General features: G+C 35.2%; 1 protein-coding gene across 1 annotated transcript; it reads right to left on the bottom strand.

Moving 5' to 3' along the window:
* Positions 1-1,011: 1,011 nt before the first annotated feature.
* Positions 1,012-11,107, bottom strand: LOC128530525 (tumor necrosis factor receptor superfamily member 14-like). Its single transcript, XM_053504522.1, has 6 exons — positions 10,893-11,107; positions 4,525-4,706; positions 2,720-2,845; positions 2,473-2,628; positions 2,243-2,330; positions 1,012-2,157 (listed from the first exon to the last, which is right to left on the bottom strand). The coding sequence occupies exons 2-6, from the start codon at positions 4,646-4,648 to the stop codon at positions 1,971-1,973; spliced, it is 681 nt and encodes a 226-aa protein (XP_053360497.1). The 5' UTR covers positions 4,649-4,706; positions 10,893-11,107; the 3' UTR covers positions 1,012-1,970.
* Between the last annotated feature and the right edge of the window lie 4,809 nt (positions 11,108-15,916).

Here is a 15,916-nt window from a genome sequence, read left to right on the forward strand (position 1 = left end):
CGGAAAAACTCGTGGTGAATCATAATAAACTGTACTTACGGCCACCACGCAAAACCGCGTAGGTAAGATAGGGGTATTAGTAGATGGTCATGACTAAAACAGATTACGGGCCAAACTTCGCTGAGTTATGATGGTAGAATATCAGTCCATAATTCTTTGGACTGATAAAAAAATATTTAATGAAGAGAAGCCTAAAAGCACTCAAACAAGTAGAAAAATAATCTTCAGGGAGGAAACTCAGTCTTCAGGCAGGCACTGATTTCAAATGATTTTTATCCAAGTTTTAAAAATAATATGTTAATTATTATTTAGTTAAGGTGTTAGTTTTATATTCGTTAATGTGTTAAATTATTTATGAGTCGCCCCCATGACAGTGGATGTAATTTCTGAAAGGAAAAAGTACTCTAACTAGTTAGTTTTTTCAGAAAGTAACACTGCAATGTAAGTGATTACTTTTTAAACACAGTAATTTTGCAATGTAATCAGCTACTTTAATAAGTAACGTCCCCAACACTGTTGAAGAGGTAGGTGTGACATTGTCAAAGTCTACAGTCAAGAGATGACTTCATGAAGTAAACACATACACAGCAAAGTGCAAACCACTGATAACTCTAAAAACTGAAAAGCCATGTGAGACTTCACCAGCAAACTTTGCCAGATTCTTTGGATTGATTAAAAAATATTTAATGAAGACAAGCTGAAAGCACTCAAACAAGTAGAAAAAGCATCTTCAGGAAGGAAACTCAGACTTCAGGCAGCAAATGAATTGAAGTATTAAAAGTAATCCTTATGTTAATTAATCCTTATGTTAATTATTATTATTATTATTATTATTTTAGTTAATGTTTTAGTTTTATATTCGTTAATGTGTTATGAGTCACGCCCATGACAGTGCATGTAAATTCTGAATGGTTCATGCCACAGTTTTCAAGTCCCTTGAAATAAAGGCGAAAGTCTTGACTTTACTCACATAGTGTTTAATTTTAAACTTAATGAGGTGGTATACTAAGGCCAAATGCCAAAAAAACACTTGACTTGGTTTTTTATATATATTTAACACAATGCCAAAATTCTTTAAGAAATTTGCTTTTAACCATATTTGTTGATGCTCATAAATAAATTAGTTTTTATTTCACTTAAATAAGAAAATAATACTTCAACAATTACTCTGATTTGAGGCAAAAACGTACAGGCTAAGAGCACAATGACGACTAATATGCAGACAATTTACAATTCAATGCATAGAACTGCTTAAAGACACCGAAGACAGGAACTTAAATAGTGTTGGGAAACAGGAAACAACAAGATGCAGATAAAAGAAATCAGAGATACTGTACAGTATGTGATATGCTGGGGGAGATTGGTAATGTAGTATGGCACGTCTTCAGCTTTAACATGACATGTATGTGCTAGAAGTATAATAACCTTAATTCTGTCGGAAGGCTCTAACTGTAAATGTTAATTATTTAAATGTTTTTTTTAAACAATAGATTTATGTTATTTTTACAATTACACCTCTTTCAAAGAAATTGTGTTCATCTAAAATTCATAAAAAAGTAATAAAGTATGCGAGTAACATCCAATTCCATAAGGTTTAAGATGATGTTGGCCCACAATTTGCAGCTATAACAGCTTTAACTCTTCAATTTAAAGGCTTTTCACAAGATTTAGAAGTGTATTTATGGAAAATTCTTTCAGAAGCGCATTTGTGAGGTCAGACACTGATGTTGGATGAGAAGGCCTGGCTCGCAGTCTCCGCTCTAATTCATTCCAAAGGTGTTCTATCAGGTTGAGATCAGGACTGGGCAAGTCAGTCAAGTTCTTCCACACCAGACGATGTTTCGAATTTCTGTTTCTCTCTATTATCAGTCTGATTAATCCATCTTCTCCCATCCTGAATACATGCCTAAATAGCATACGGGACCGCTACTGTGCTATTGCTGTTTACAACCATTTATAATATCGTATAATCACCAAAAAATATTTGTACGGCATAATACATTTTTCTTCCATAATAAAACAATTAAAATGACAATCACAAATAGTAACAGCAACACAACTCCCATGATGAATCCAAAATGAAAGGGTTTATGCGTGCAAACTGCGGGACTTGACTTTGTTCCCTGTGTGATAGTTATCTTCCCCAAAGACTCACAACTGTAGAAGAGAAAAATGATAGAACTTCTTTACAAATTTAGAATAGAGGTCACAATATAAAAAGTTATAATCATGTTACACTCACTTTGTATGTGGTTTACAATGCATAAAAGATCCATTTGAATATGTCTCCTCAGGGCAGTCCTTACACACTGTATCCATTAATTTGGTCCCTATCAAAGATAAAAACGTATTCATCTTTTAGATTTTTTCATTTGTTAGACCTTTTTTTTGTTTTTTGTTTTTTTGGCTAAATGCAGAATCATTAAAATTAAACATCACAAGGTATCCTACAGATAATATTAAAATGCTAACCGGTATGGTCAATGTATTGTCCAGGAAGACAGGTTGAGTGCTCTTTGGCTTTCATGCAGCTCTCACCGTGAGATTCTATACAATAATGTCCTGGCAAAGGCTCACAGATTGCATCTGAAATGTATGTACACTTCCTCTTTACCCTTAATCCAGCACCTGTGAAAAGAAAACAATACCCATTGGATAAAATATTTTATACTGTACAAGTAGTCTAATGTTAAGTGAGAGAATGAGTATATATATTTACCTTCATCACACACAGTGCAGGTGAAACATCCCATTAAAACATTCGGGATATCGGTGTAGGTTGATCCAGTGCACTGGATACACTCTGTGTCTGAATTACTGTCGCAATGTTTTAACACATAGTAACCTGGACAAAAACATTTTATTCTCAAGCTGTTTCCATATACACTAGGTCACTAATCATAGTTACTATGTCGATGCGATTTTTTACCGGTAATGCAGAACTGTGACCATAATGTCTTTAAAAAATATAGCAAGTTTCCTGTTAGTAAATAAATATCAGGACATTTATGATCTGCTGAATTTTATCACTAATATTCACTGCAATATAACTCATAGTCTCACTCATCGCCTATACCACTTTATTCTTTCCTGGGTTATGGGGGCCTATAGCCTAGCCCAGGAGACCTAAGACACAAGGCACGGTACACCCCAGACGGAGTGCAGATTCATCAAAGGGCACACAAACATACACACACTCACATTTATCACATGGAATTTAAAATGAAATAATCAAGATGGGAGCGAAAAAATTGTGGCATTAACCAGTCAGGAATTACTGCCATTTACATGCACATACAAACTCATTTTTTCATTATGAAAAAATAATGAAAATCATTATTTATTTTTACTTTTTGGCACGGGCTAGAAATAATGTAAGAAATGGCTGACAAGCTGTTGCAGGGTCAGTTATGGCCTGCAGCCAACACAACAGTAAAAAGAAGGAATTATTTGGCAGGCGCAGCAACAGCGAAAGGCATAAATGACCACAAAAGACAACTAAAGTGGATAACCACATAATTCAGTCCATGTATGAAGAAGAACCTTTTTCACAAAAAATCTAGCTAAGTAAAGAACATTATTGAGGAGCAGAGTTGGGTGTAACGCGGTAAAGTACTTGGATTACTTTTTTAATGTAAAGAGTAATCTAATGCTGTAGGTCCGCCATTTAAGTACTTAGTTATTTAGTTACTTTTTCAAAAATGTAATTCGTTATTCAGACAATTTATGCAATCCATGAGCCAGACAGCAATACTGATGGGTCGTTCATGAACGATTTGTTCTTTTTGAACGAATCTTTAACATGATTTAGAAGAATGAGTAGTCTTGGGGGTGATTTGTTCATTTTCTATTGGGCGCGTATGCAAAAATCATCGCAAAACCTCGGTAGGTTAAGTACAGGAAACAGAATTGAGCGATTCTTTTTTAATGATTCTTCTACTCTACTCTTTTACGAGTCTATCGTTTTTTACTCAAGTGAGTCCTATAGACGCTATGCAGTGCAGTACACAGGAAACAGAATTGAATGGTTGTCAACAAATTTTCAAGTCCCAAGTCGTTCATTCCTTTGTCACTCCTGTGACTCCCGTAGACGCTATGCGGTGCAATAGATTTAAAAGAACGAACGACTCAGACTGGAAGATATGAGAGGTGAGCTACTCATTCTGTTTATTATAATATGTCATTAGCTGAGATGTAATATTTTCATTACTGGAACTATAGCCAAAATTTGTGTATGTAGACCATGGGCGTCGCTAGGCCATTTTTAGTAACTAACATTTGTACTTGTACATTGTACATTGTACTATGCCACTTCTTTAGCTCTAACATGACATGTATGTGCTAGAAGTATAATAACCTCAATTCTGTCTGAAGGCATATTTGCTCTAATTGTAAATGTTCATTATTTGAATATTATTTGGAAAAAAAACAATCAATTTATGTTATTTTTACAATTACACCTCTGTCAAAGAAATTGTGTTTATGTAAAATTTATAGAAAAATGATAAAAGTAAGTTAACATACCAGGAGCACACATTGGACAGCATTCTCCATTAATTTCGTATTCAGCAGTGTTACATGCTTTACACCATATCAGGCCAATGAACTTCAGTACTGAATATATGACATAACGCTCGTATAAATGCATGGCAGATGTAGGGTTTCAGTACTTGTAGTAAAGGGAAGTATATATACCCTGTGAAAACCTAAAAAAAGAAAAAGAAAAAAATGCAATATGTGCAGTTGAAATCAGTTAATACTTTAAGTCCTTTAATATACATAATGTGGCACTCCTATAGGATCCCACAGAACTTAAATCACAATTTATCTAATTCGATTATAACCGCAATGAAATACCCCCAATGAGGACACACGGGTATGTTTGAGGCAAGGGAAACAAAATACAGTAAGACATGAACAACAATATACTTAATTAAAAAAAATCAGTAAAATTGTCTCTTTCATAAGACAGAGACAAAATTATAAAAAATAATCCCATTTCCTTGCCAATCGAAGAAGTTCAATCTGCAACAAGAGCTGCTCACACAGTTCTACTCAGCCGCCATTTAATCTGTTCTGTGCACTTTAATAATTGTCTGGGCTTATAAGGCTTATAATATCACTTGCGACCAGTGGCGGCTGGTGCAAAAAAATTTTTAAACTTTAAACTTTTAATAAACGCTTGTAAATAGCCATAAGAGGTGCTGGAAAAGCAAAGAGTGTAAGCTCGGACGCGATCACTTGACTACTGCTTAATTAGAAGATTAGGTCGATCTGCTCCAAGCTCTTTAACTTTTTTCTTTCTTCATCCGATCGCCTTGCAAAGTGCTAACGAAGAAAGAAATTACAGAATTTCCTCTTATATTTAGATGGCTTCCACGTCAATCACTATTCAATACATTAACTAACAATCTGCTGACCGTTAATAAGACTCGTTAAGAATGGTCCAATCACATGAGCCCAAATATTTAAAAACAATATTAAGTCGCTAAGAACAAAAGTGAGAGGGTTCGGGCGCACAGTGCTGCGCCCCAAAGATAATTTGAAAAAAATCCAATTAGAGCCCAGCCTTAAATCAAATGATTTTTAAAACTTTACGTGCCTACATAGACACTCGTTTGTCCGGCGCAACACGAACACAAATAAACATGATGCAGATTTTTTATTTTTCTTTGTAAATAAATTATAATAAGAAATACAGCGGAATATTGTGACTAAATCACTTTATTTCATTATTAAAATAAATAATTATTATGTTAAATAATTACACGTTAAAGTAGCATTTTTCTCTGCCTAAATTTTGGGACCCCTCACAACCAAGTCATCTTTTCTCAAAATCAGAATCAGAAAGAGTTTTATTGCCAAGTACGCTCGCAATAAAAAAAGGAATTTGTTTTAATGACAGAGCTTGCAGGACAAAACAAGTAACATAACAAAACAACACAAAAAAACACAAAAAAAGCTGTGTTTTTTTTTTTAAAGAGAAAGATTATTAACAAATGGAGTAGGGTGTAGGATTGTATTGTATTGAATAGGTTAAATAAATCTGTGGTATCTGTGGTATAGCACAGTATATTACACAGTGGTCTTGCACACAATATTGCACATATATTTATTACACAGTGAGAAGAATGGGAACTTTGAACTTTTGCCATCTGGTCGGCGCTACAGAGCACTGAACTCAAGGAAATTTAAGCACAAAAACAGTTTTTCATTTGAGCAATTTACCTCATGAACAGTTAACCATTCTTCTTATAGTGTGATTCCTAACCGCAGGGAGCGAAAATGTTCAGTTCAAAAAGAACTGCGAACAGTGTAGGAAACTACGGAGCCCTGGAAGTCACCTAGAGAAGAAAAAAAAAAACAATCTGTGGCAACAGTGTAATTTGTGCCCTCAGTTTAATAATCCGTTCCCACAACTTCTTAAACTGTTCCCTCAGTTTAATTATCCGTGCACTCAGATTTTGTAATCTGTACCCACAAATTCATAATTCTGTGCGCACGCTTTTGCAATCTGTTCCCACAGGCTTGTATACAGCCTTCTTTTAGAAGAACAGGAAGCTTCCCACTACGTGTTAATGAATCTTATTATCCTATTTATTATGGATTGTTAAGTGTAATACACCGAACTGTCTTACAGCATGCTTACAGTTATTCTCTAGCTATCAATTGTAGCAGCTTTGAGGTAGAATACTGTGATTTAAAAAAATGATTTGCATTAAAATCTTGTGATAATCAGTACATTATTATAATTATTATTATTGTTGTTATTATTATTATTATTATTATTGAGATTATTATTAAATAAGGAAGAAAGCAGTTAGTCAACAGTCTGTCATAAAACACAAATCCGGGTTTATTAAATATTAATAATAATTATTTTTATTTTATAATGATAAAAGATTACATTTAAATACACTTATTATAAATTAATTCCGAAATGCTTTATTTATAAATAACCTGACAATTAGTCCAAATCTGTCTATCCTATAGGGTGAGGAAAAAGTAAGCTCAAGGTGGATGGAAGCCTAAGGGTAGACATAGCCTGTCATTGGGCAGCAATTCGTATGATGTATATAAACCGTAAGATGCTGAATTGACTTATTTACTTTTACCTTTTATAGTCGGAAAAAACCATTTCCAAAACTATAATAGGTTATTTATAAATTAAGCATTTATTAATTATTTTGTATGCTATAGTTATAATAATAATAATAATAATAATAATAATTACTACTACTATTACTGCTAGTAGGCATTTTGTTACATTTAGGCTATGCATTTAGAATAAGTTTTTATCCAAAAGAATTCCAAAAGAGAAAGAAAGCAATTAATAAACAGTTGGTTACAATACACAATGCCAGGTTTATTAAATAATGACAATAATAATAATAATAATAATAATAATTGTAACGTGCTGATTATCACAAATTATCACAATATTTTAATGCAAATCATTCTTATTACCCCAAAGCTGCTACAATTGATATCTAGAGAATCACTGTAAACATGCTGTAAGAGAGTTTGATGTATTACACTTAATAATCCACAATAAAACAATATGTAATAAGATTCATTTACACGTAGCGAGGAGCTTCCTGTTCATCTAAAAGGAGTCTGTGTACAAACCTGTGGGAACAGATTGCAAAAGCGTGCGCACAGAATTATGAATTTGTGGGTACGGATTACAAAATCTGAGTGCATGGATAAGTAAACTGAGGGAACAGTTTAAGAAGTTGTGGGAACGGATTATTGAACTGAGGGCACAAATTTCAAAACTGTTGCCACAGATTTTTATTTATTTATTTTTTCTCCTCTAGGTGACTACCGGGGCTCCGTAGGGAACAACCAAATAACAGGTCTTCACTTTACTGGGGAATGTAAATTTTCTCATCAGTCATCGTGTTTCGTTGGAGCCGGGGAAAAAATTGTGCTCGAAAAAGTATTTATATTTTTATTATTATTATTATCAAGGATGACATCATATTAATAGGACACAATCAATAAAATTGTTATTTATTCATGAAATCTGTAGTATTATATAGGCTAGTAAAAAAATCTCATTGCATATGTTGTTAATAAATAATTAATTATTACTAATTGAATAAGTTATACACGTTTCAACAGCATATGTTTTATAATGGTATCTGTTTTTTTTTCCACTAAATATTCTGTATTTAATGATCGTAGTGTGAAATTTCCACTGCCTCAGCGACAGGTATCCAAGGTGCTTATGCTACCAGGGTAACGCGTGAAGGATGTGCCACAAATGGTTCAGTTATGTCGAGGGAAGTCCTCTTCACTGACATTCCCTGCAAACGGGGCAAGTGGTAGGGAGTAGGGAGCACCCTGTGTCTGGAAATACTATTAGGCAAACGCAGGCAAGCGGCTAGAGCCCCGAACTGCCAGGGACCCATTGACTTAAGTCTAACTAAATAGTTTTAGCCAGCACTTCTAACGTCTAACATGTAAAAATAATTAAAATCCACTTGCTGAAATAGCATTAGAATGCCACTGCACCATGCACACAATAAGACTAATTATTTAAAATACAGTGAAACCTCGGATTATGAGTATCGCGGTTTACGAGTGCTCCGCAAGACGAGCAAAGATTTTAAATAAATTTTGACTTGAAAAACGAGCATTGTCTTGGTTTACGAGCACTGAGTATCATGTTTCACGCATACGCTTCTTGTTTTGACCCCGAGTGTTTTTCTCTTTCTTGCGCTGCGGAATCGTCTCCCCTGCTGGGTCTTAGTGCTCGTCTCTTACTGGTATAATCAACATTCGTGCACGCGTGTACTGTTTACTATAACACTGTGACCCCGTGTGTGTGTAAAACATATTGTGTTCGGAAGCACGTGTGTACAGCGTGTGTACTGTTTCTTATAACACACATGTGTGCGCGCGAGTAAAGCAAAAGAAATTCTCAATACAGAGGTAAAAAATCTATTTTCTTCCTCATTGCGGTGTATGTGTGTGTGTGTGTGTGTGTGTGTGTGTGTGTGCGCGAGCATAATTTGACACTGTGCCGGCTGTGTGTGTGTGTGAAACCCCCATTCACAAACACGCACACAGAAATTAAGGCGAGAGACACACACTCTGCTCTCTAAAGAAATACTGCTCTGTCGCAAATCTTTTCAGAGGTAAGGTGCTGGTTCATTTGTTTGTTTGTTTTACTTTACAGCAGTGATTCTGTTAGTTTGCGCTCACACAAGTGTCATTAGCAATGTTTATTGCTAATTTTCAGATAAAACAGTGTAGCGGGAGAGAGACATTGATTTATGATCTCTGTTTACGGAAGTGTAGTCCAGTGCAGGAGATGCATTGTGGGTAATGCAGTCCGATGTGTGTGAACGCGAATGCAAGATGTAAGCTAGGTTATAGAGCCTGAGTAGTTTTCTTAGTTGGATTTAAGTGCAGGATCCACCAGAAAGTTTGTACTATAACCTGACAATGCAGCAAATAAAAGAACAGGCATGCACCGACCAGTTTGTCCTTCTCATCAGTACACGAGCATAAATTAACGGGCTGTTACGCTGTCGCGAGCAACATAAAAAAAAGCGGAGAAGCTTTAATAATTTAGAAGAGAACAACAGTCTTTCCGTTAATGTCTGTGTGTTTAAACGAGAGGAGAAAGTTTTACTGTGTAAGAATTGGGGGGGGGGGGGTTGGTGGAATTAAATTTGTTGTGTTTTGGAATATAAGCCCACTTCCAGAATAAATTTACATTATTTTTATATTATTCCTAATCCAACACCCCAATATTCATGTGTTTTTCACACCCACTAAATCTCATTTAACGAAGTAAGACTAAGCTATTAAAAAAAGAAAGAGAGATATCCAAATCAAATAAAATCAATAAAGAAGAAGGGGAGAGATGCAAAGACAAAATGCAAAAAAAGAGGAAAGTAAATATAATGATGACAAAGAGAAACAGTAAAATGCATTATAAGGATTGGAAGGAAAAGGCAGTCAAGTAGCAGGAGAAATACATAAAATTAAAAGCATTAAAGGGGCAAAAGAAGAAGAAGACAGACAGACCAACACAGTGAAGAAGAGTGAGACAAAGACGGGAAGGCAAGGATAAAGATAAGAAGTAATCATTAATAAGTTAATAAGTATTAATATCATTAATAAGTTTTCTTTGGTATTATTTGTGTCACTCCATTGGCCTGTCATGGGTTTTCTTACTTTAGTGAAACAGCATAGAAGACAGAGGCCAATCGTTAATTATTAATCTGATCAGGTTAAAATTCAAATGTATCAGTATCAGATAATTAAACTGACAATGAGTTACATTCTAATTATAGAAAATTGTTTTTGCATTAGTTAACCTGTTAATGTTTTGTTGTTGTTTTCTAAAGGGCTGTTCTAGACAGCTAGATAAGATTGCTGTGGGGTGACAAGTGAATGGAAATTTAAGGTATGACTTTAAAAAAAGCACTGAATGCAGAGGGCCCCATATTCATGCTCGCCTTGAGCCCCCAAATTGCTAAATCTGCCACTGCTGATTTGGAGGTGGTTTTATCAGTTAAGCAATAATTACTACAAATTAAAAAACTACAATGAAACATTTTGCTCATTTAATTAATTAAAACAAAATAGTTAATATAAAATTTAACATTTAAAGAAGGCATGAGTATTGAGAGAGGGAACAAAGAATGAAAACAAAAAGTAAACTGAAACTAACTAAAAAACGTAGGATTAATATCATGTCAAAAAAAGAGTGGAAAAAGAAGTATACTTCGGAAATGTTTGCTTCATGAGGAAATGAATGAAGCTACACTCTGTAGTTTATCAAATTATTAAAAACAAACCATATCACACGACACGTAAAAACTATATCAAAGACGTTATATAAACCACTCAAACATCGGGAGTTCACTTACATTAATATCCGTTACGACGTAAAGTCCCAATTGAATTTGACCTGTCTTTTTGTTGCAAACTCCTCGGTAAGGAAAGTAGTTCTAAAAGTCGCTAAATTACGTCATTGCGTAGTTAAAATAATGTCATGACAAAAAGTGATTAGGTAAAAATACCCTAAATACGTTTAGAACTATACAAATGAACTTTTTTCTGTCAAATATCTTGCTCCTCTCTTCTCTTCTCTCACTATCATGACATAAAGCTACACTTGCCCCACCTGCAGCAGCGTCTGAACCATTCCGCCAACCAGAGACCAGTATCGGCGCAGCCAGTCAGAAACTGGAGGCGGGCAGATGTTTTCTGTTTCCTGATTGGCTCACAATTCTCCGCTTCTAGTTTGAACTCACGGCTGGAAGCTGGCAGCTGCATCATTACGTGGTAGTTCGAATTGTTATTATTTTTATTTTCATCGGCATAAGGTAAATTTCATGTTTTTTGTAATGTAGTTTAAAATTAAGGACATAGTTTAAACTATAGAATGTATTGTATGTACTTTGCTTGTGGTATAATGGCTCCGTAGCTCTCGGCCTGTTTTCAGTCTCTGTGTAACAGCTAGAATCAACACATCAGGTTTAAACTAATACTGTACCTGTATATTCTAATACTAATGTCTGTCTTGGTTTAGACAACAGTTTAAATTTTAGTTTGTGTTTGTAAGACAACCTGACGTTTTGTTAAACATAAATAAACGACAGTACTGTTTTGTAACCGTGTGCAAATGAAATCTTTTGAACTCATGAATAAAATCTGCCTCATAATTACTGATGTGTTTCAAAAACATGTTATAGTGTAGACTATACTACTGCTGCAATAAGAATATACTCATTATAATAATCATGTATTTGTAACACAGTAAGAATTGCTGTAATGTACTTAGAATACAATAAATATATACTTAAATTTCATCCATTACTGCCCAGGCTTGTACGTTAGTACACACACAGTCATATACTTTAAGTATTTTTTTCTTGGGTAGTGGTGGGGAACAGGAAACCAACAAGAAGCAGACAAAAAGAACAAGAGATATGTGTCATGCTGGGGGATATGGGTAATGTAGTATGGCACTTCTTCAGCCGTACCATGACACGTATATGTGAAGCAGCTGTATGTGCTAGAAGTATAAAGGTGTTTTTCCTTTAAATATTTAAACAATATTTGAAAAATAAAAATACAAACATATATATATATTTTTTTTTCAATTACACTTTTGTCAAACACAATTGTGTTCATCTAAAATAAGATTCAAAAAGTAATAAAAGTAAGTTAACACACCAGGAGTGCACATTCGACAGCTTTCTCCATTAATTTCATATTCAGCAGTGTTGCATGCTTTATACCACATCAGGCTAATGAGCTTCAGCAGTACTAAATATATTAAATAAGTGGCACTGCATGGCAGATGCAGGGGTTTCAGTACTTGTAGTTCAAAGAAATATACATACAGTAATCTGAAAAAAGAACAAAAAATGTAACATGGGGATTTAAAATCAGTTTATACTTTTTTTTTTAGTTCTAATTTCTTTAGTTTGGAAGTGATTTTATCACTAAAGCAATAATTATTAAAACTACAATAAAAACAACAATAATAATTTTGTGAGTGATCACAACAGTAACAAAATATTTAATTGGTAGTTTAATATTTAAAATATTTTTTTAAGTACTTAAAGTAAAGAGAGAGAGAACAAAGAGTGGAAACAAAACAGAAAACTGAAACTGACTTTTAAAAAAAGCAGGATTAAGATCATGATTTCCAAAAAAAAAAAATGGAATAGGTCAAAATTCAAAGGTGCTGCTAAAATAATTTTTCCAAGATTTAATAAAAATTAAAAGCACGTGTGTACTGGCAACCACAATAATCCGAATGATGCGCATCACTTTTTCCAAATTTTGTTATGTCACAGCCTTATTCTAAAATGGATTAAATTCATTTTTTCCCTCAGAATTCTACACACAACCCGCTATAATGACAACATGAAAAAAGTTTACTTGAAATTTTTTTTTTTAAATTTTTTTTTTGAGAAAGCACATGTACATAAGTATTCACAACCTCTGCCATGAAGCTCAAAATTGAGCTCAGACTCATCCTGTTTCCCCTGACCATCCTTGAGATGTTTCTACAGATTAATTGGAGTCCACCTGTGGTAAATTCAGTTGATTGGACATGATTTGGAAAGGCACACACCTGTCTATATAAGGTCCCACAGTTGAAAGTTCATGTCAAAATCAAGCATGAAGTTAAATGAAATTGTTTGTAGACCTCCGAGACAGTATTGTCTATAGGCACAAATCTGGGGAAGGTTACGGAAAAAATTCTGCTACTTTAAAGGTCCCAATGAGCATAGTGGCCTTCATCATCCGTACGTGGAAGAAGTTCGAAACCACCAGGACTCTTCCTAGAGCTGGCTGGCCATCTAAACTAAGCGGTCAGGGAGGTGACCAAGAACCCGATGATCACTCTGTTAGAGCTCCAGAGGTCCTTTGTGGAGAGAGGAGAACCTTCCAGACGGACAACCATCTCTCCAGCAATCCACCAATCAGGCCTACAGTATATGGTAGAGTGGCCAGACGGAGACCACTCCTTAGTAAAAGGCACATGGCAGCCTGCCTGGAGTTTGCCAAAAGGCACCTTAAGGACTCTCAGACCGTGAGAAACAAAATTCTCAGGTCTGATGAGACAAAGATTGAACTCCTACAGTGAAGCATGGTGGTGGCAACATCATGATGTGGGAATGTTTTTCAGCGGCAGAAACTGGGAGACTAGTCAGACTAAAGGGAAAGAGACAGCCGGGATGAAAACCTGCTTCAGAGCGCTTTTGACCTCAGACTGGGGCAATAGTTCATCTTTCAGCAGGACAACGGCCCTAAGCACACAGCCAAAATATCAAAGGAGTGGCTTCAGGGCAACTCTGTAAATGTCCTTAAGTGGCCCAGCCAGAGTCAGACTTCTTGCACCGACACTTCTCATCCAACCTGATGGAGCTTGAGAGGTGCTGCAAATAGACTGGGCGAAACTGGCCAAGAATAGGTGTGCCAAGATTGCGGCATCATATTCAAAAAGAATTAAAGCTGTAATTGCTGCCAAAGGTGCATAGACAAAGTATTGAGCAAAGGCCTTGAATACTTATGTACATGTGACTTCTCTTTTTTTATTATAATTTTTTTTTTAAGGCAACCTGCTTGGAAACCTATCGAAAATATATTTTTTACCAGACTTGTTGAAAACCCAAACATTGTTTCAATCATACAACATTCTTGCAGCTTTGGTATATACAGTTTGAGGCCTTACTCACAGTTCAGTCTTTAGTAGCATGATGGCCAAGACATATACTTTACATGAAGTATTTGACAATGACTGATCAAGAGAAGAGAAGCCAAGTGGACTGTAAGGAGTGTTTAGAGGAAGACAAGACAGAGGATGAGGACGACACAGAGTAAAACCAGAAGAGGAAGACTCTGACACCGATGAGGAAGAAGTTGTGTTCTCCTTTTGGTCCAAAAATGGACCCTAACCCTATATATGGCATAACCAGATATGCCATATACTGAGTGGATGATATCAAGTTTTGTTTTCATCTTTTCCTTATGGATTCCATTGTAACCATCATCATGAACGTGACAAACCTGGAGGGGAGAAGGGTTTATGGAAACACCTGGTGAATATTGGAGCCTATTCGGGTATGAGGTTTTTGCGTGGTGTCACAGATCTTGTCTCCAGCTTATGGGATGCAGACACTGGTAAGGCAATTTTTTACACTACAATGTTTTTGCAGACCTTCCATATCTTGTCACATGTGATTCGCTTTAATGACAAGAGCAGCCCGCAGGCAATGAGACAAGATAGGAAGTTTGGCAGAAGTGCCACAAACCAGGACCTGACATCACTGTTGATGAACATCTTGTTGGCTTTAAGCAGTATATGCCAAACAAAGCATCTTAGTATGGTATAAAGATATGAGAGTTAGAGGAGCAGGACCCAAGTGCAGATTTAGAGCGACAGAGGGGCGTGGCTCAGACGTGGTTTTGAACGAGAGAGGTGTGGCGCGCCGGCAGATGAGCACTTACATTAACATTCACATTTAGGCATTTGGCAGACACTCTTAATCAGAGCGACTTACAAAAAGTGCTTTAAAGTTTACATCATTGGATACATACTTACACTGGGTTAACTAGGTTAATAACTAAGTGCCATTATTTTTTTATGCCCTTACTTGTACAGTTTATTTTACTAGTTAAATTTTCTTTCGTATTTCTTTTTTATTAATATTTATTCCCTATATATAGTTTTATTTTCTTTTAAGGTCACTGGCGGTCGTACAAGCATTTCACTGCATATCGTACTTTGTATGAATGTGTATGTGACAAATAAAATTAAAATTTTAAATTTAGAATTTTTTTTTTTTTTTTAGTTCAACACAACTGGGAAATTTTTTTTTTTTATTATTCACTTCCGTGTTTCGGGGAAAAATCCTAGTGACGTAATTTAGAGCCGGGTGGGATACTGGTGTGTAAAGGGGCGGGCGTGTAAAAAAGCATGACAACCAGGTGGAAAAACATGAGCTCGTGAGAGAGAAGACATGACAGCGTGGGGAAAAAAGGAGAAATTACGGCGGTTCGTAAATGAAACATGACAAATATGGTCATACAGTGTATGGGTCAAGCATTATATTTGTAATATAGTTTTCCCTGTGTACATTTGGGCTTTTGTTTCCAATATAATGTAATCATACTAGTCAGATTTGACCTGGAACACAAAAGTTATTGGTAAAATTGGTAAACTTCTTTCAAAAAAGTGACTTTAAAAAAACATTTCTGTGAGGTGCTCTGTAATAAATAGTACAATAGGTTTTATCTTATTATTTGTTGTGGTCAAAATAATATCTATATAATGTTAATTTCCCTAAACAAATAAGTGGTACAGTATGAGATTAGGTTAGGACATACACAGAAAATACAAGTTTAAACCTGAAATGATTAGAGCTGAAGT

This window comes from Clarias gariepinus, chromosome 9, assembly GCF_024256425.1.
Source record: "Clarias gariepinus isolate MV-2021 ecotype Netherlands chromosome 9, CGAR_prim_01v2, whole genome shotgun sequence".
Taxonomy (NCBI): Eukaryota; Metazoa; Chordata; class Actinopteri; order Siluriformes; family Clariidae; genus Clarias; species Clarias gariepinus.

Bases quoted from the DNA above. Each gene is read 5' to 3' on its own strand.
- LOC128530525 (XM_053504522.1), bottom strand. From the start codon at position 4,648: ATGCATTTATACGAGCGTTATGTCATATATTCAGTACTGAAGTTCATT. The intron at 2,846-4,524 runs GTATGTTAACTT...GTTTTTGTCCAG, and splicing joins CTGTCCAATGTGTGCTCCTG to GTTACTATGTGTTAAAACAT. The intron at 2,158-2,242 runs GTGAGTGTAACA...TCTCTTCTACAG, and splicing joins CATTGTAAACCACATACAAA to TTGTGAGTCTTTGGGGAAGA.